Raw genomic sequence first — 19,564 nt, 5'->3', positions numbered from 1 at the left:
ACACACACACACACACACACACACACACACACACACACACACACACGCACACACACCCCCCCCACACACACAAACACGCACACGCACACATACACACACACACACACACACACACACACAAAATAGATCCAGTCCATTACTGAATGCGCCCTAAATTACATTCATTTTGGGATCCTTCCAACTACTTTCAATCACCAAATATCCCAGCAGAATACAAAAACAAATATCATCTTTACATTATCCATTCTCCATCACACATCTACCATAATTATCATGACAATATTGTAATATTACTTTCACAGTTTAGGTGATTATCCAATGAAAAGATGAGGAAAAAGGCTTCTTTTAAAATGCTACCGAGCTGCTAATTTGCATATGACTTAAATAAGCATATTCCATCTCTGCTTATTATTATTATTTTTTTATAACAATGACTAATACATTTAAACACGTTAGGGTACCCCCAGTACCCTAAAGTGGTACACGGGGTACCCTAATAAGGTACTGGGGCGTCTGTTCCATGAAATGACCACTAGATGACAGTATGAGGAAATGCCTAAAGTTTTAACACTGTAAAACTTATTTAATTTTACGAAGAAAAAAAAAAGTGTGACACAAAAATCCACTTTTGCCAACAACTACATATACTTTTAAACCTTTATGCTCTCCTGTTTTGTTTCCTTCTCGTCTTTGAATGCTGATGCGATGTCCTGGGTGTTCGGCATGTAGGAGACTCAGGCTAAAAAAAGTATGACGAGCCAGGCCCCGCCCCTTTGGCGTCCAAAATAGAAACTGTAAACAAAAAGCAGCCAACCACAGAGGCTTTCAAACGCCGACACTGTGGAGCATCACTGCTGCTGTGGGACACCGGTCATGTGTTGGATGTTAGGCGAACCGAACCGCTGCTGCTGGCGCTCAGAGCCAGAGGAAGCATGAGCGCTGTCTGTTTTTGAAGGTCGATTTAGTCTTCTTGTTATTATTCTTACGTTTCTGATGCAGATTAGCAAAATGAGAGACGAGGGGAGCAAAATAAAGTTAAATACCTCCCAAACAAATGCGCCAGGCTGTCTGCTGCGATCGGACCGCAGCCATGCATAGTTCAGCTGAAATCCTGTCGGGACACTCACAGAGAGTTGTTTGCAGAATCTTAGTTGTGCTTCATCTGGAAACTGGTTTATTCGCGCCGTTTTCATCCCATGCAACCCTTACCGACGATGGCACGGCTGCGGAGGAAGGCTTGCGTTGCCCTGTTTCTTTTCACCCTCTTCATTTTCGGATCTCTGATGGGACTGAGGACCCTGAAGCCTACTGACGGATTCTCGGATCTGGCTCCTGGCTTGGAGCTCCTGCCGATCTTAGGAGGGAGGATGTCCCGGGAAGCCACCGCGTCCCCAGTCCAAGCCCGCCCGCAAGGGGGAAACACAAAAGCGGTTCTGTCCAACTCCGGTCCAGAGGGGACAATATTCTACGATGTTCACATCTTTTACTACACTTGGTACGGCAGCCCTCATATGGACGGGAAATACATCCACTGGGACCACATCCTGGTCCCCCACTGGGACCCCAAGGTCGCATCAAGCTACCCGAGAGGAAAACACATGCCGCCCGAGGACATCGCCTCCAGTTTCTACCCGGAGCTGAATTCGTACAGCTCCCGGGATCCGGACGTGTTGGAGTCCCACATGGAGCAGATCGGAGCCTCCGCGGCAGGTATGCAGCTCCGTGATGCTCCCTGGTTTGTTTTGGAGTTTCTCTTTACAAATCTGATAGAACGCTGAACAGTTTCAGCACCACAAACAGACCGGACAGCTCCGCAAACTCTCAGTCGATCTGTTCCTGCGCTTATTGCTCTCATGGATTTACAATAAAGAGCAAAAGTGTTCACATGTCTTTACTGCTTCACTATTTTCGCCATGTTACAATCCAAAAACATCAGTGTATTTTATTGGGATTTTATTTTTTAGACATACCTGACAGTAAATTGGATGTATCTGTGAGTAGTTATCATCATAAATAGATACAGACTTCAGATTCTATAAAGACGTCAGAGGTTTGGTAGAGAACATTAAGGAGTCAATATGATTACAAGGAACATAAAAGAGACCAGAAAGGTCAGATATAAATGAGGGTTTGGTTATAAAACTAATGGCCAAACTTTGAAAATCTCAAATCGCTCACAGCTGGAACAAAATGCTGCAGCTCCGTTTTTTTTCCTCTGATCCAATCAGATAAGACCAAGTCTCATCATCCTTTTGAAATCTCATAACAGTTTGACTCCAGCAAGGTGGTAGGAGGCTTTTCTTCAGCAGAGCAAAGCAGGTCAGAGTTGGTGAGAAGACAAAACAAAAAAAAAACAAAAAAAAACAGGGATATTCTGAAGACAACCTGTTAGAGACTTCAAAAATGATAAGGCAGAAATTCATCTTCAAACAGGGGAACCATTTTAAACTAACAACCAGAGATGCAATGAGATTGTCCAGGCAAACACTAAAAGATATGAAGCTCTAAACACAAAGAAAAACACTTGGATCATTTTTTTCAACATCACAACATTGTGTATTTTTGTCTGTCACAATAAATCCCAGTAAAACGTCTTGAAGTTTGTGGTTGCACAGAGCCAAAATGTGAAGTCCAAACCCTGCATGTTTTTACAAGGCACTGTAAACAGCCTTGCTTGAAAAAGTAAAATAAAAAGACTCCATCAGCAGTAAAATGATACAAAGTATTAAATTATCAGCCAGATCCAGTGTCTCCAGTGTTGTGAACTTCAAGTACTTCTTGAAAAGTGTCATAAATTATAAATGCGTACATGCTGTTGCCTTTCCAAAAGCTCCTGCGACTCTAAAAGACATCTGAGGTCTGCTGCAGGGTGTCAAGTAACAGACTCGTGTGTTAGACGACACGTGACAGGCCCCGATGTTTCTGTCCCGCAGCTCACTGGGTTATTGTACACCATCCGGACTGATGAGCCCGCCATGCAATCCTCTGAAAGCTCATCACTTTAACAGATGGACCAGTGGAGGGCTGGCTGCTAATGCTTAGTTAAAACAGCCCAATTAATTAGAAACATAACAAGTCAAACTATTAACACTTCCGCTTGAGCTGATAAATGATATTCTGCCACATCAATGTCGACAGTGAAAATGAATAGAAATAGCCACATTGTTTATACACATACATATGAGAGAGTGTTGTACTGTAATAATTTTAATGGATTTTTTATTTGAATGCCTCATGTGCCAGTTCCTGTTTGATGCCAGTGACCAATGTAGTAGCTATAAAGTACCTTCCATTTTTCATATTAGAACTTCAATTTGTATTGTATTGGGGCATTTATAGGCCATAGTGACACAAAACTTTTCTTTTTTTGCCGCCTTTTTTTGCAGATTGATGTGCATTGTTGTGTTTTTTCTAAAATGATTAAGAATACTTTCTCTTTTGACTATGGTTTTCTTCCATATATATTTTTTCATGACTAATAGTTGCTCAGCAAGATTCTCCAACCTGAGCTGAGGTTCTCTGCAGCTCCTCCAGAGTTACCATTCAGCCTCTTTGCTGCTTCTCTCTGATTTCTATTCTTCTTGATCTGATCTGTTTAATTAATGTGTTTCACTGAGTGAATGAAGCAAAGGAACATAAAGGATCTTTTCAGTAATATTTTAAGTCATCGAATATGAGTGTGATATGGCTGTACATGGAAAAAAAATCTGGAAAATTTGAAGAGCGATGAATACTTTTGCAAGGCTCTGCTAAGTCCCTTTTTCTGCCAGCATCAATGGAGGTTTCTGCTTTCTGCTTTTAAATGCATGAGCTGTCAAAGCGCCTAAGTGTGCTGAGAGATTTCCTCCTAAACGCGACATGACAGGCTTAGATGAGAAACGCAGATGAGTAAATATAAATACCATGACTACTTGATGAGCAGGATGAAAATATGAAGACGGAAGCAGAGACAGATTTCCAGCCTGAATCATCTCCGTGTTTCCAGGGGTTCTGGTGCTGTCTTGGTATCCTCCCGGCCTCGCTGACGACAACGGGGAACCCGCTGAGGATTTGGTGCCAGCTGTGCTGGATGCTGCATACAGACACAGCCTGAAGGTAAAGTGCATCAGCACATTTTGTGAGAGCGGAAAAAGTGCTGAAAACTGGTGGAAGAAAAGCTCTGAGAGGAGCAATGTGCTGTAAAACATGGCATTCTTCTATATTTTTCACAGTGTATATCATATTTGTTATTGCAAGAGTGAAGGTTTAATTTCTCTATTGACTGTGCTATTTAAAGTCGACACCTGCTGGTGGACAAGGTCATATTTCATCATTAATGCAGCTAAAGGTTTTCCATCATGCTTAACCTTTAGCCATGCGGATCCCTACTGAACAGCAAAAATAAGCCTATTTCTGCTTCTGTTCACGTTTTAATTTGCTCTTTACCTCTGACACAGAAACGATGAACCCCAAATCTGTTAGAAAATATGGTAACGCTGATGCAAAAATGTCATTTTTAAAGATAAAACTAATTAGTTTCTAGAAAAACTACACTGGTAGTAAGAACAATGAAGCACTGGTTCAGATAATATATAATGTACAAGATAATGTTTTGCTGGACTTGATCAAATATTAAAATGGTAGTCATATAACTGCTTTTCCTTCTCCTTCACTTCATCAGTTTGTTAGCACAAGAACAGGAGGAAAAAATAAAAGCAAACAAATGAACTTTTAAAGTATGTTTCTAATTATTGCACTTTATTTTTATATTAGTAATTGATATGGACATAGATGAAAGCATGTCACTCCTACCTTCCTGTCATTTTAAAATACTGTACTCGTTAATAATGCGCACTGTCTCTGACAAATAAACTAATGTATTTGTTCCCACACGCAGTACGCCAAATGTGAAGACTCATAATTGGAAACCAGGTTTATGAACCATTAGCAACCTGTGAACAGCTGCAAACTGTATCTGAGTGGAGCTGTAGGTGATAAACTCCAGTTGGTAGAGCTGTGAAAATGAGGGTGGGAGTTGTTTTCAATCGCAAAGAAATTCTTACATAAGATTTGAAATGCCATATTCAAATTGATGCAGGAAAGAGTTTCTCGTACTTCAAAGTGACGCTAAGAACATTATTAGACGTCAACGATTCCTGAAAGGCTGGAGCTGTTTTACTCTGATGTCCTCCCTCCTGAACTTACACATAAAGATGTTGTTTTTATGACATTTTTTTATGTCATCCAGCTATTTGGCTCATGTATCCAGAAAAATAAAGTTGAAACAAGACCTTTACGTGGACTAAATAGAAAGACACATAGGCACAATCAAACATTACCACCTTTATTTTCAGATGTCAGAAAAAAATGAAATAGTCCTGCTCTATTTTAGCTGCCTGCTTTTGGTTAGAGTATTGAATATTCACAGATAAACATTGATGTGTAGGGGTACAAAGTTAATGTAAGGAAATCTTTGAGAGCAGATTCATGGAGGGAAAAGAGAGACTGTGCTGTTGTAATATAAAAAAAAATCTAACAAAGCCTATAGTTTAAACATTGCAGGATGTGATATAAAAAGGTACAGACACTTTGCAAGGAAGTGTGCATTTGCAGACTTCCTTAATGTGATGATCTTTGATTGCAAATGTATCCCTTTTAGACCACTGTCAAAATAGTCTTGTCATGAAAAAAATCTTTACTACTTGAATATCAAAAAACAAATAGTTTTACAACATGGTGACGTGATTATGAAGATGCATGACGGTGATGCAATCCATGAAAATGACAGAGTTCACGTCCTTACATGAACACCCTGAAAGAGTGTTCATGTCTTATCCAGCACAGATAAGAGTCCTCTCTATAAAGAGCTCTAGAGAGAAGCAATGGGCTCAGGCTAGACTGTCAGATTTTATATCACATTTATGTCTTCAGTTATCTGGCTGGAGGCAAATAAATAAAGTATCTCCGGAGAGACAAGACAAGAACTACCAGAATAGACATGCAACAGTGGGCTTGTGAGGGTTTCACACATAATGCTGTCAGGAACAAAGCTAACAGATAGGGTTTATCACCACGGTTTGCTGTCGGCTCTGCTCTGGTCAGTGTGGCATTTTCACTGAATGCATGTGGAAAACAGTAAGTGACATGCTACAAAGCATTTTCATTCTTCAACATGTCAGCATCTTATTGAATTAGGAGATTTCTTCTCCCGAGCCTGTGAATAAAAATAAAAAATAAAAAATCTTAGTGCAGTTTTTCTAAGCATCCTCCTACCAAGCTTCTTTCACTCTTTCTGCAGAGAGCAACATTTATTTTAGGACTGCTTCCTTTTGTGCAGTCTTAGATTTTCAGAGTGCAAAGTGCAGAATGCTGGACTGAACCTTTTTTTCTGGGCTCAAAGAAAAAAAAAAAAAGACAAGACAAGTGAGGAGGACAAATGCAACACTTCGGTGTGAGTTAGAGCACTAACTCACACCAGAGTCATAAGTTTCAGGATGAATGTTTTGATTTATAGAGCAGAGAAAATCAAATCCAAAGATAAATTAAAACATATGCACCTAATACTTTAAAAAAAAAAATCATGTATATTCATTCCACCTTCCAGAAGAACATCTAAAATAAATCTTAGGATAGGATATTAATGCAAATGATGAGTGGATGTAAACTTCTATTTGAAACTAAATATCGACAAATGGCCGGGCACTGATGACTTGAAGGGACAACTTTGCATTGCTCTCTGGCTTGTAAGAAAATCTTGCTGGAAAAAAAAGAAAAAGAAAAACTTCTGTACACCCGACATCAATCATTCCAGCAATCCCACACTACACACCTAAAAAGAAAAAAAAAAACCTTCACATATCTTTAGGTAATGTTACAAAAGAAACCAATGGAGTTTTCATTATATAAGGTGAAAGGTATTTTCGGCAGCTCCCACACACAGCTTGCGTGTTGTGCACAGCAGAGTTGGAAAGCTCAAAAGCACAACCGCCGCCGCCGCTGCTGATTCTCGACCTCAGCTTGAACCGGTGCCGAAATAGTCCCTCTGCCCAAGGGAGTGCATGGGGGTGGTTTGGTGGGGACAGGGTTTGCGGTGGTGGGGTGTCCTGGGAGCTGGGTGCGGGGAGGAAACGAGCAGAGGGGAAGTGAGCATCAAAGGTCCCATGAGTCAGTTTGTGCCTCTGAACAATCTGCACCCTGAGGGGCTGGAAAAGTTCTGTCTCGTAAGTAGGCCATGTCAAGTGCACAGGGGAATACGGCCCATGGGTGCTCTGTGATCAGACAGACTGTTTTATTTCTATCTCTGGATGACAGCATTTTTTTTTCTTGTGTGACCCTTTGTGGTTGTTGTCTGTCCACGGGGTGTGACCACAAAAGAAAGTGGCACTCTCAATTACAGAAATGTCCTAAGCGTAGTTGAAATTCATCTAATTATTGCAAAGATCTGGAGCTTTGTGTTTGTGTTTGTCCTAATCCCTCCCTTTGTGCTCTCTGCATGAGATGGCATTAAATTCCTCCCTGCTCAGCATAAATCAGGCTGTCGTTGTTCCAGGGTCGTGCTGTCAGTGTTTATGAAGTATAATAATGCTTGAACTCATTTACTTAAAATTTACAGGAGATTTATTGGGCAGTATTTGGGGAAATTAGTACTGTGGCGGGTCTACTCTGAGCTGCAGAGAAACAGATTTGTGTCTCCCCTTTGGGTGATAATCATGTGGCTTTATATCCTCAGCTTCTCAGAAGAGGTTCACACGAAAGGCTCACAAAGTCCAGAAAGTTATGGCTTCATAAACTTAGATTCAAAGCTATGATTTATACGTCCTAAGGTCTACAGTTACAACGAAATCAAAGCAACAGTTTTGTCGCCCATAAAGCCTTCCACAGAATCCTGACAGACCATTCATAGGGTCTACAAAAGTACTGACACGCCATTTTTGTCACAGTACAACAGCAAATTTCATATCATTTCTATGTTTCGTATTTTATATGATATTCCGACACAAAGTGTAAATGTCTGAAAACTCGGACGCGCATTTTGGTTCTGTACATTTTCCTCCATAAGTCAATACTTTGAAGAACAATATTCTCAGTTCAGTGCAGTTCCTCCAGCTTTACTCCAGTGCTCTTGGCTGCTTCTCTAATTAATGCGGGCTGAACGCTCTCTGTAAGTTAACATTTCTATGGAAGCAAATATCTTGCAGATTTCTCTTGTTGTGTCAAACGAACACGAGTCAGGTCAACAAACAAATATTAATAGTTAAGCATGGACAGTAATGCAGTATTTAAATGATGACTTTTTCATTAAGAGGAAAAAGGCTATCAAAACAAAGCTGGCCCAGTTTGAAAATAGTAATTTGCCCCTGAAAGCAACAAACTGCTATCAAGCATGCAGGATAACTGGCAACGAGTCTTCTACATGGCTATGGGGTATTCTGACCCATCTCATCCAGACTTTTTCAAGGCAACCTTTGGTTTGTTCCCTTTAGATTCACTCAGACGGAACTTGCTGGTGTGCTTTGGATCATTGCTTTGCTACATGACCTAAATACACTTGAGATTAAGGTCACAAAGTAATGGCTAGACATTGTCCTTCAGGATTAACAGAATTCATGGCTCCAATAATGACCACAAATATATCAGGTTCAAAAGAAGCAATGAGGACTCGGACCATTACGCTATGTTTGATTATCTGTGTTAATATTATTATTATTTTTTTTACTGGAAAGTGTTAGCTTTATGTCAAATTCTGCTTCTTTTTTTTTTTCCACAATACGGCCATGTCTTGACAAGTTGGCCCAAATGATTTCCTTTTTTAGATGAGATGCTTTTGTGTGTTTTAAAACGAACCATGCCTTATATTTCTTCACAGTTGGATCTATACTGGGACTAAGTGGAATACAGGTGGACTCTACAAATTAAGTGACTGGGTTTTCTTTAGGGGTGTCAGAGTAAATAGACTGAATGTAAATAAGCATCACACCTTCCATATTTTTTTGTCTTTGTAAAGCGGCTTCGAAACTGGCTTTTGTGTGAAAGGTACTTTTGTAAGGCACTGTGCAAACATCCGCTTAGCTTCTTAGTAGACTTATGATGAATGTCATGTTGACAGTGGTTTCCAGAAGCGCTCCATATCTGTAACACAGACTCCCACTGTGCCAAACAACAGTGATGTGCTTCAAAATCCAGCAAAGATTACATCTGATATAACAACGATGATGTACAACACGCTCCACGGTGCTTAAGGCTGAGCCCGGCTTCCTCACTGAGGTCCCTTCATGGCATCCCTTTAGTCACTGCTGTCATTTTAAAAGGCCATTTTTCTCCTCGCATTGTTCTCTGTGGGTTTTCACTGCTTTTAAAGTGGTGTTTCAATCTGAATTATGCATCATCAAACTCACTGAGTTTTCACTCCTTTTAAAATATTCAGCTTTAGCACCTTTTGTGTACACGCCATTTCGGTTCTCTTGTAATTTTGCAGCTTTTTACTTTGCCGTCAACTGAAAATTGATGTTTCTCTTAAAACACTGGAGTGTCTCAGAGGCTTCCACAGGGGGGTTCTGCCCAGGATAAAAATAAATATTATACATTGTTGGGGAATTTGACATGAAAGCACAGGAGTTCAGTTAATAGTTATTTTCTTTTTGGAATCATTGTCACAAAAATGCTATGATATGCTACAAGGCAACATGAAGCGAATGTTCTTTATGCTTCTTCTAACTTGGGGCAAAATTGTAACTTTGTTTTGAAGAATAAGCAGTGGTAAAAGGATTTCTAAGTCTGATTACATACAATAAAATTTGACTTTAAAAGCCTTTTACTGTGTTATTTCTGCTTGACCGCAGTAATACATTGCTTTTAGCCCTATGCTCAAAAAGGTTAGCTATCAGCTCAGGGAGGATCACTTAGATATTGACAAAAGTTTGAACTGTGATACGAGTTAAAACGCAATATGTATTCTCTTGTGTGTGTGTGTTTTTTTTTTTTCAGGTCGCATTTCAGATCCAACCCTACAGAGGAAGAAATGACCAGACTTTGCACGACAACATCAAGTACATAATTGACAGGTAGGCGCTTGTCTGGCTGCGCTTCATCACTGACCCAACTCAAACAGAAATCCATTAGGTTTGCATGCATAGCTGAGGGAACAAGGGTCAAAACATAGAAAGACTTTTAGGTTGCTTTTCTAGATTATATAAGGCCAGGTTCATGACTTATAAATGGGTTCTTGATATGAAAGCAGTTTTCTTTTCAATCTTTTAGTATCAAAGAGGGCATAAAGAAAAGTATGCATGAAATACACACTTAATTCAAAGCCTCCAACTTAAACCAAACTCTTACATATTTTATCAAGGTTGGTGAGGATGTGTCAGGTAAAACATGTACACCTTTCATTTGCTGGCAAATAAACTGTAAAGTAATCTTTACTAATCTGTCATTGATGGCGAACATTAATGTTTCAAATGACCCCAGACATTTTTATCAACTGGCAATATAGCTCTTTGCATTAAAGTAAAAGCAAGCCAAAGATTCACCACATTTTATCAGCACGAGGAAGACAACTGATGAAAAGTTGCTCAGCAGATATTTATTGACTTCAAGCCTCAAAAGATAATTGCTGAAGAAGTTAGCAATTCACAGAATTCTGTACGTAAGCAAACTGTAGGAAAGTTGAGTGGAAGCAGAAGGTGTGAGAAAAAGATGAGGTGCACATGAAAGAGGGATAATCAAAGCATTTCGAGGAGGGTGAAGGAAAACCCTTTCAAAAATTGTGGAGAATCACAAAGCGTGTTCCACGTGCTTCAAGAAGCACCTCAAACAGATGAAATCAATACATGGGCAAAAGGATTTTGCACCTTTCCACAATGCCATATGTACCAATATCTAGTTAAATGGCCATAATCTTGCTTGATTTGCCCACAAAATGACTTTACCCAAAATCCACAGAGAATGGAGTATTCAACAGGAAGATGAGAGACAGCAGAGCCAACAATGCTGACGAACTGAAGGTTACTATTAAATAAACCTCAGCACAGCCAGTTTGATGACTTACCACACTGTTGCAGTAATTCATGCAAACAGAGCGCAGACTTGGCATTGAGTGTGCAGTAAAAACATCGACGTATTTTACAGTAGGCTGACAATTCTGTATTTAGAAAAATCATTTGTAATCCTATGTAATATTCTAACTGACCATAGGGCTTTTAGTCGCTGTAAACTGCAACAGAAACGCTTGAAATGTATCACTTTGTGTGTAATGTTTGACTTTTTGAATTAAATTACTGAAATAAATTGCCTCGCTGATGGGTTTTTTTCACATCCTCGTCTCTGAAGGTACGGTGATCATGGGGCCTTCTACAAGTTCACCTCCAGCACAGGGAAGAGTCTTCCTCTCTTCTACATCTATGACTCCTATCTGACTCCACCAGAGTCCTGGTCTGAATTTTTGACTCCCACCGGCTCCCACAGTGTGCGCGGCTCCCCATATGACTCCATGTTCATCGCTCTGATTGTTGAGGAGCGTCACAAGCATGACATTCTGGCAGGTGGCTTTGACGGCATGTACACTTACTTCGCCTCCAATGGCTTCTCCTTCGGCTCCTCCCACCAGAACTGGAAGGCCATTAAGGCCTTCTGTGACGGGAACAACCTCCTTTTCATCCCCAGCGTCGGACCCGGTTACATCGACACCAGCATCCGACCGTGGAACAACCACAACACTCGCAACAGGGTGAACGGCCGCTACTACGAGACGGCTCTGCAGGCGGCACTCAACGTGAGGCCGGAGATCGTCACCATCACGTCTTTTAACGAATGGCACGAAGGGACGCAGATAGAGAGGGCCATGCCTAAGAAAACCGTGACCCGTGTGTACTTGGACTATCAGCCGCACGGACCTGAACATTATCTGGAACTGACCCGCCGCTGGGCCGAGCAGTTCAATAAAGAGAAGCAGCAGTGGCTGATGTGAGCTTTAAACAGAATAAAGCTCCACAGTATCAGAGTGATCAAAGTGGCAACAAATGCTCTTTTTTCCGACTATGACACGGTGTTCCGGGTCTTTTGGGAAAACACTGTGAGAAATTTTTTGCTGAATACTTAATAGTCCAGGACTCTGAAATGGGCCTGTCTGATTTGTTCCCACGCCTCTTAACCAAAAACAAAATGTGAAGTCTATCTGTACAGTATACAGTTCTTCTCTTCGTCACTAAAAGGATTTTAAATTAGTTGGCTGAGATTATTTTTTTTGTTTCTGCATGACTTGATTTGTATCACTTCTCTTAGACTAAGGTGTGGAGTTGAACATTTACTACAAAATAAAATAGAAAACAAATCACACTTATATATTAAACTGGTGAAAACTTAAAACTAAGTGCATTCTTAGCCTTTATGTGGAATAACCATACAACATAAAACATCAATAAATTAAACAAAACAAAACAAACAAAAAAAAAACAAGAATGAGATTCACAAGCTTTGGTTTATGTCAATCCGCAAAGGATCAAATACATAGTGACAGATATTATCCCATAGCATCTCCATTATGTGCTTCAAGTAGGCATCAGGAAGGTCACTTAACCTGTGGCAGAAATTATTTAAATTGGTTGGTTTCCTGACACTGATCTGGCTTTTGAGCCTAGCCTAAGTGAGCACAAAGTGTGGCCTGAAAAATTATGTGCTGCTCTGAACCGCGACTGAAGAATGGTACAAATTGGGCCGGACAGCACAGTTGATTAAAGTAGATTGGCATTAAAAAAAAAGTTTTAGGAGATTTTCACTGATAAATAGAAATCTTCTTTAAATTGAGAATGTCGAGTACAATACAAATTATTCATATTTTATCAAACACGTGATAGAATTTCTGGCTCACATGAGTCAGTATGAGGCTAATGGCCAACATTTGAACACTGTACAAAGTGTTGAGGGGTGACATCATCATGGTGTGGGTTTTACTTCCAGAGACGCATAGAAAAATGAAAGAGAAGGACTTCTTTCAAATTCTTGAATTTCACCTCAGTTTAACAGAAGATTGAAACTTGGACATAATGTGGTATCCCAACAGGGTAAATGATCCTGAACACACTTAAAAACCTGTATTGGAAGGCACAAAGCAGGCTGACGTTAAGATCAGGCAGTAGCCATTTCAACAAGGACCTCAGTGTTGTTAAAAAAAACGATGTGTTGACTTTGTGCCAGGAAACCAATCACATTAAATAAACTCTAATTCTGCCAAGAAAAGTGGTGAAACACTCCACCACAGTTATGCCAAGAGAATGTCGATGGCTACTAAAAACGTTTTTCTAATATTAGTGTGCATGTATGAAAGAAATGTTTTAATTATTGCAGATCATCTCTGCCATGACAGTAAAAGAAATACAATGCACTGGTAGCAAGTCAAAGACAGGCCCAACATACAAATCTATTCACCACTCATGTATGACGACTGAGAGGTAATTCGCCTCGATACCACATCACTTCTGGTTTTTATTCTTCTGCTAGCAGAGGGACCTGCTGCCCTGCATTTACCTGATGGCTTTCTTTTCCACGTGAATTGATCAGCATTTCCTGCTGAATGCAGACAGTGACATTAATCAACCTGGATGGGAGGTGACATAACACAAGAATATCGTCATCAGTTCAATTCAAATTCAAATTCAAAAACACTTCATTCATCACAAAGGGTAATTTAATTGTTCCTCAGGTAAGTAAAGCTCAGTTAAGGTGTGATTTCACCAAAACGTCTAGAAATATTTTTTATCTTCTATTCAAGAAAAGAAAAAGATGCACAACACCAACAGTGCCTTTTACTTAGCAAAAGGAGATTTAGTAGCTTATCAGTGTTAAAGGTTTTGTTGCAAATGAAAAAAAAAAGGACTTTGTTATGTGTTAAAGTGAATCTTTCTGAATCAGCTGTTTGGGTTAACTTTAGTTTGGCTTTTTAGTGTATTGTTGACTGATTTCCACAAGGAGAGCATCTACAACTGATGTTCTATGTAACACCTTCTTGTGAACTTTTAAACTAATCATGTGTAATGTACCATCATGTTGTCTAAAGGTCTTTCATACTTTTAGTTTACATGTTTTTAACTCATACACTCCAGAAGGATTGGCTGTTTACGGTTGAGACACTAAACTCTGTCCTAAAAATCCCTCTGGAATAAAATTCCTCTCAACACGTTGACCACATTACCGTCAACTTCTGAAATAGTCAATTTCTAAATACTGATTTTCAAGCAATTTATTAGTCATCAATAAAAAGATAATTGGCAAATACTTGGCATACAGCAAATTATTGGCTCTCAAACATTTTATAACAGGAACGATCTCATTAAATACCAGGATGAACACGGATACTTTAAAACAACAGAACAACAGTAGCTGAATTTTTGTGTTATGTCACTCACACAAAGTATCCAAAGATATCAGGTGATTGCTTGAAGAACATGGTATAGTTACGTGTCATGTTTTAATTTAAGCTTTAGGTTGGTTAAGCTGGTATGAACTACGACTACATTCAAGCAAAATTAAAAAAAAATTATAAATAAATATATGCACAAAAAGTAATTAGATGGAAAATTCAGAACTGGAATATGAACAAATTTATAACAATTAAAAGTTAGAAAGACGATCATAGTCATCACTGTTCACGTCAGGCTCACCGTCTGTGGTAGGAGTTTAACTTTGCCACAAAATACTTTAACCTTTCGGAAATCAAAATTAATAATCCTGCTTGTTTCGTTTGATGTTAACAAAAATGTAAACAACGCTGGAATAATTATTTTTTTTTTTGTGAAACCCTGCAGTGGAAATTCATACGTCATGTGATTTTATTGTCCATGAACATTGGTGGAGAAATACGTACTTGATCTTTAAAATGTTCGCAAAAATAATTTTAAAGGCGTACAAAGTTTTTAATACACAGTTAAAAGTTAAAAAAATACTTTTATTATCATAATGTATTAAACAGATTATGAAATTATGATAAAAAAAAAAAACCCAGGTCCAATATAGGATGAAAGTAGATAAATGGAAAAAGAGAAATTGGAACAGCATCTAATAGATGATTAAAATTAATAACAACAGAGCGAATTTGAATCTGTCAGGTGTAAAATATCTGTGGCTGAGTGACAATGAAACACAACTTATTGAAGTCTAATCCTTTCACTGTGCTACAAAGGATAATTTAGGCACACAGTAAAAACTTTCATAACATGAAGAGATTTAAGGAAAAAAATATTACAGAAGATTCAGCTTACTTAATTTATTGAATTCCTGAATAAACTAAACCGAGACATGTTGAACCTCTACACCACATCATGATCAGTGGTTAAGCAAAAAACAAACAAAAAAATAAAATGCAAAAAGAAAAAGCAACTCTCAGTTTGAGAAGAGAGCCTCCATCTGCGATGACAGACTCAGGTTTTTCCTACATTTGTTGTTTTCCATGGGAATGTCCAGCTCTCATATTCTTACTTTCCTGAGTTTCTTCGGGTCAGAACCGGTTGTGCGTCTTAGCGTGCGTTTGGAGTGCGTAGGGTCTAAAGGTCATTCCTCCTTTGAGTTCTCTGACAGTCCGTATTTGTGCTCCAACACGTCAAGCGTGGCAGAAAGGGCACTGAAAACAGAATTAGGGTCATTTGTCATTTAACACACCAAGTCCACTTCAGAGGGAGCGTGGGAGGTTTTAGGAGAGGGGCACGGCGACGGAGCTCAGAGTCAGAGAGGCAAAAATAAACACAATGTGACGAGCTGACTCTGCGGTATTTAATCCAAGCTGGCAGGCATTTGTGGGGAGCCTGTAGTAAGCTGAGGTTGTGTTTTATCAGACTAATTAATGTCAAACAGCTGATTAAAGTATGTCCTTAACTTTAATTAAAATTCATATTTGCAGCAGGTTTTTACTGAGTACATTGTAACAATGTCGTAGTGAATTTCTATGAGAAAATGATATGAGCTCCTCTGTAAAATCCACACATCTGAAGCCAGTTTGCTTAGTTTAAAACTTTAAACACCTGTTTTAGAGCATTAGATCACACTCTATCAATCTGAATTAATCTGAAGAAAGGGTGATGTGTTTGGAAATCCAGAAATTATCACTGCAGCTATTACCTAAAATAATAGAGCAGAATTCCTACTTATTTCTAGTACTACTAATTATTGCTCAAGACATTTATTGGTACCCCTAGGAAAAATGCATAGAAAGCCTTAAATTCAAGAGTAGCATAATCTCACACTGGTGAAATGGTAAAAAAAAAATAAATAAATAAAAATAATAATAATAATAATTTGAGTATATTCATTTACAGAATTTTTTTTTTTTATAAATAAGTTGTAATCAACAATGGCACAATTATTATTATCCCTGTTGTCAATATTGTACTTTCAACATTGAAGTTGACCATTTCGCTTCATTCAATCTCTGCAGATCATCGCTTCTGCTTCCCTGACTTCTGACTGTATATGTGTTAGGTCTGTGATGGGCTAAATGTTAGTGGAGTAAGGGGCACTTGGTAAAAGGAAGCAAATATTAAGGGTGCTAATAAATGTGACAACCCTATCCCTCTACAGAAAAATGTAAACTTTGAGTAGAGAATGTGGTAGTAGTGAACAAAACTTCCAACAACAATACCTTATAAAAAAAAAAAAAAAAAAGAAGTAAAAACAAAAACTTACCAGCCTGGTCTGATGACTCTGTATTTACCAGGTACCGACAGATCAATCACAGTTGACCCTTGCCGGGTCTCGTCTCCTATTGGTCCTCCATCCACCACCACAGCCAGTTTTGACCAGAGCTCCTGAAACTCCTTTAACAGGGAAACAGCCATATTCAGCTTACAAAATGCTGCACATGCGTCAAAAAACAAAAAAGAAAGAAAAAAAAAAACATGTTTCTTAGACTTACATGTACTTCCACTGTGCTGGTCGTCGAGCTGATGTTGGCACTCGTCAGTGCCAGTGGTTCCCCACACATCTGGCAGAGGCGCCTCATAAAGGCATGATCAGGAATACGAACGCCTACAAGCTAAGGGACAAAACAATAACAGCTGACGGCCTACATGGACACATCACTTGGGATTCTGTTTAAATGCTTGTCCAAGTAAAGAAGGAGACTTACTGAAGTAAAAGGATTGAGATTTGTATTCAGCTTTCCAGATCTTTCAAACACAAGAGTGACAGGACCAGGCAGTAAATCACCTAGAAGACCCTCTTTCACCTTCACCTTACAGTACCTGCTCAGGAAACAAGATGTCAGTGGTCCCCTACTTCATTAATAACTAAACAGAATATGCAGTGATTTCATGAGTCCAAAAGAGAGAATTAAAGGACTCTCCTAAGTCAGAGTCTAATCAGAACTGAGATCAGCACACTCACTGATAGATATCCTGAATTTCTCCAACACAGATCGCCAGCGGCTTCTGTCCGTTCCGTTCTTTCACTTCGTAGATTTTTTTGACAGCCTCAGAGTTTTGGGCCAAACACGCCAGACCGTAGATGGTGTCTGTCGGCACGGCGACAATGTGACCGTCTTTCAGAGCCTTCACTGTGCAGCTCAGGACTTCAGAGTCATCTGAGGGGAAACAAAACCGTAAGCAGATCTAATAAATAGCAAGATCTACAGCTCTGGTGAAAAGTTTACTTTTGCTTCTCACTGGCATGAATAAATACATTTTTGGGCCTTTATGGGTGCAGTGATCCATCTTTTCTTCAGTAAAAGATGGATCATTATATTAACTGTCATTGAAAAATATATACAGAACCACCCCTTCAGTTTTTGATTAGTTATCCTATAGCAAGTTGCACCTACACTTTTTATAGCCATTCCCCTGCTGCATTCAGTTTGGTCTGAATGGGAATCAGAACCAGTGTAATGGCCAAGATAGTGTGCACACACAGAGAATTTGACTTCAGTTTCACACGCTCAGAACATACAGATATTAAAGATAAATATATAACATTAAGATGAAAACAAACAATTACATACATATATGGGTATGTACACTGCAAAACTGCTGGAGCCACAAGTTTCTTCAAATCAGAGCTGCCTTTGATTGTAGATTAATTTTAGTTTTTCTTACAATATTCTACGATGATGATGATTTGTCAACGTTTAAGAAAATGTAAAGTTTCTTGTTTTATGCTTTCATCCTGTAAAGCATCTTGAACTGCCTGTTAATGAAATGTACTAAAAGCAGATTGGTGACAGCAGCCGATCACATTGTGTAAAATTCACACAGACTCAACAAAATTAAACAGCTGATTGGAAAAACATAGACTCCTCTGATGATCAAATGATAGTCAAAGTTTGCCATAAAAACAACATGAAACCACAGATCCAGCCTGCCTTGTGTCCATGGTTCATGCTGGTGGTACCATAATGGTGTGTGTGGGGGACAGCGGGGGGGATTTTTCTTGGAACAATTTGAAACCCAAAGTTTAAAGGACATACATTATATATTCTATTTGAGTATTTCTGCTCACCATTTCCATCCCTATATTAGTCACAAAGCTAAAATCATGGGTTCACAGTGTTCTGTAATAGCTGTGCTGCCTATATATGCACAACAGCAAGAGAGTGATGATACCATACCAACATGTAACTAACAAAGTAACCACTGAATATGTATTTTTGTGAATATTCTGATGCCGTGAAACCGTAGCAATATGGTCATGAGAATGGCATATTATTCAAACTAAACATGGAAACAACAGACTGCACGTAATAAAGAGGACAAAGTTATTTCTTAAAAAGTTTATTTCCATTATCCTGGATTATGGTAAGACAGAGACTACAGTTCATCCTTAGTTCACTTTGCCTTCGCAATGTTTGACTGAAAAGGGTACTTTAGGTAAAAAGAAAAAAAAAATCAAAGTTAGCAACATTTTCAGAAAGCTAACGTGTTTTTTGGTCAAAAGTATGTGTGTTAGTTAAACTCTCCCCCATTTAGCTACATCTACAGTTATCTGTTTAAATAAACTGACTGGGATATTCTTTTGTTCTGAGTGACACGCTGTCACAGGTACCTGTTTGGGTCTCTTGATGAACCGTCGGCCCGTTGGAGGTTGGCGGGTATAAGCGGAGCAGTTTAGTCTTCGGTTCTTTACACATGTCGGTTCCGAGTCGACCAGCGACCGCTGAACAGTGCGATCCTCTATATTTGATCAATCCAGCAGCGACAAATCCAAACGAACGCATAAAATCAAGCTAAACTGAAACACAAGCGTGTTATTCCACCAACCAGGAGCATGTTGACGCCTGATGCAATGACAGAGATTTTCCGGGTTACGCCTCTAAATTATGACGTCACTTTTTTTAAAAAGCACAACTGCCTATTTGACTAGAAACAAACTTGAGAAGTCAGTTCTGTTATTACACTATTTTGTTCATATTTTTTAACAATACAAAAAGAACGAAATTAAAAAGAACATAAAAGTATTTTTTTAAAGCCAGATAACTATGTAATTATTTATTACCCTAAAATTCACTTATTAAATCCCAGCCAAGATGTCTGCAGAACTACAGAAGCAAAACTTGGTAAGATTAAATTATTTATATAACGGCCCAAATATACAGAGCCCGTTTTTTCTCCTC

General features: G+C 39.0%; 2 protein-coding genes across 2 annotated transcripts; one reads left to right on the top strand and one right to left on the bottom strand.

Annotated features, from left to right (window-relative positions):
* Window positions 1–100: 100 nt before the first annotated feature.
* On the top strand, window positions 101–14,513 carry LOC103141560 (glycoprotein endo-alpha-1,2-mannosidase-like protein). Its single transcript, XM_007557250.2, has 4 exons — window positions 101–1,710; window positions 3,986–4,095; window positions 9,964–10,040; window positions 11,308–14,513. The coding sequence occupies exons 1-4, from the start codon at window positions 1,197–1,199 to the stop codon at window positions 11,942–11,944; spliced, it is 1,338 nt and encodes a 445-aa protein (XP_007557312.1). The 5' UTR covers window positions 101–1,196; the 3' UTR covers window positions 11,945–14,513.
* Window positions 14,514–14,900: 387 nt separating this feature from the next.
* Window positions 14,901–19,270, bottom strand: yrdc (yrdC N(6)-threonylcarbamoyltransferase domain containing). The gene is made up of 6 exons (XM_007557249.2): window positions 18,997–19,270; window positions 17,347–17,542; window positions 17,090–17,204; window positions 16,877–16,996; window positions 16,648–16,778; window positions 14,901–15,589 (listed from the first exon to the last, which is right to left on the bottom strand). The coding sequence occupies exons 1-6, from the start codon at window positions 19,166–19,168 to the stop codon at window positions 15,520–15,522; spliced, it is 804 nt and encodes a 267-aa protein (XP_007557311.1). The 5' UTR covers window positions 19,169–19,270; the 3' UTR covers window positions 14,901–15,519.
* Between the last annotated feature and the right edge of the window lie 294 nt (window positions 19,271–19,564).

Source organism: Poecilia formosa, unplaced genomic scaffold (assembly GCF_000485575.1).
Source record: "Poecilia formosa unplaced genomic scaffold, Poecilia_formosa-5.1.2 Scaffold86, whole genome shotgun sequence".
In the NCBI taxonomy this organism is placed as follows: Eukaryota; Metazoa; Chordata; class Actinopteri; order Cyprinodontiformes; family Poeciliidae; genus Poecilia; species Poecilia formosa.
The sequence above is the reverse complement of the archived record's forward strand: the minus strand, read 5'-3'. Positions and strand labels throughout refer to the sequence as shown.

Excerpts from the sequence above, each read along its gene's own strand:
- LOC103141560 (XM_007557250.2), top strand. The coding sequence starts at position 1,197 with ATGCAACCCTTACCGACGATGGCACGGCTGCGGAGGAAGGCTTGCGTT. Across the intron at positions 1,711-3,985 it reads GATCGGAGCCTCCGCGGCAG|GGGTTCTGGTGCTGTCTTGG; the intron begins GTATGCAGCTCC and ends CCGTGTTTCCAG. Across the intron at positions 10,041-11,307 it reads ATCAAGTACATAATTGACAG|GTACGGTGATCATGGGGCCT; the intron begins GTAGGCGCTTGT and ends TCGTCTCTGAAG.
- yrdc (XM_007557249.2), bottom strand. The coding sequence starts at position 19,168 with ATGCGTTCGTTTGGATTTGTCGCTGCTGGATTGATCAAATATAGAGGA. Across the intron at positions 17,543-18,996 it reads TCATCAAGAGACCCAAACAG|ATGACTCTGAAGTCCTGAGC; the intron begins GTACCTGTGACA and ends GTTTCCCCTCAG. Across the intron at positions 15,590-16,647 it reads AGAGTCATCAGACCAGGCTG|TGCCCTTTCTGCCACGCTTG; the intron begins GTAAGTTTTTGT and ends TTCTGTTTTCAG.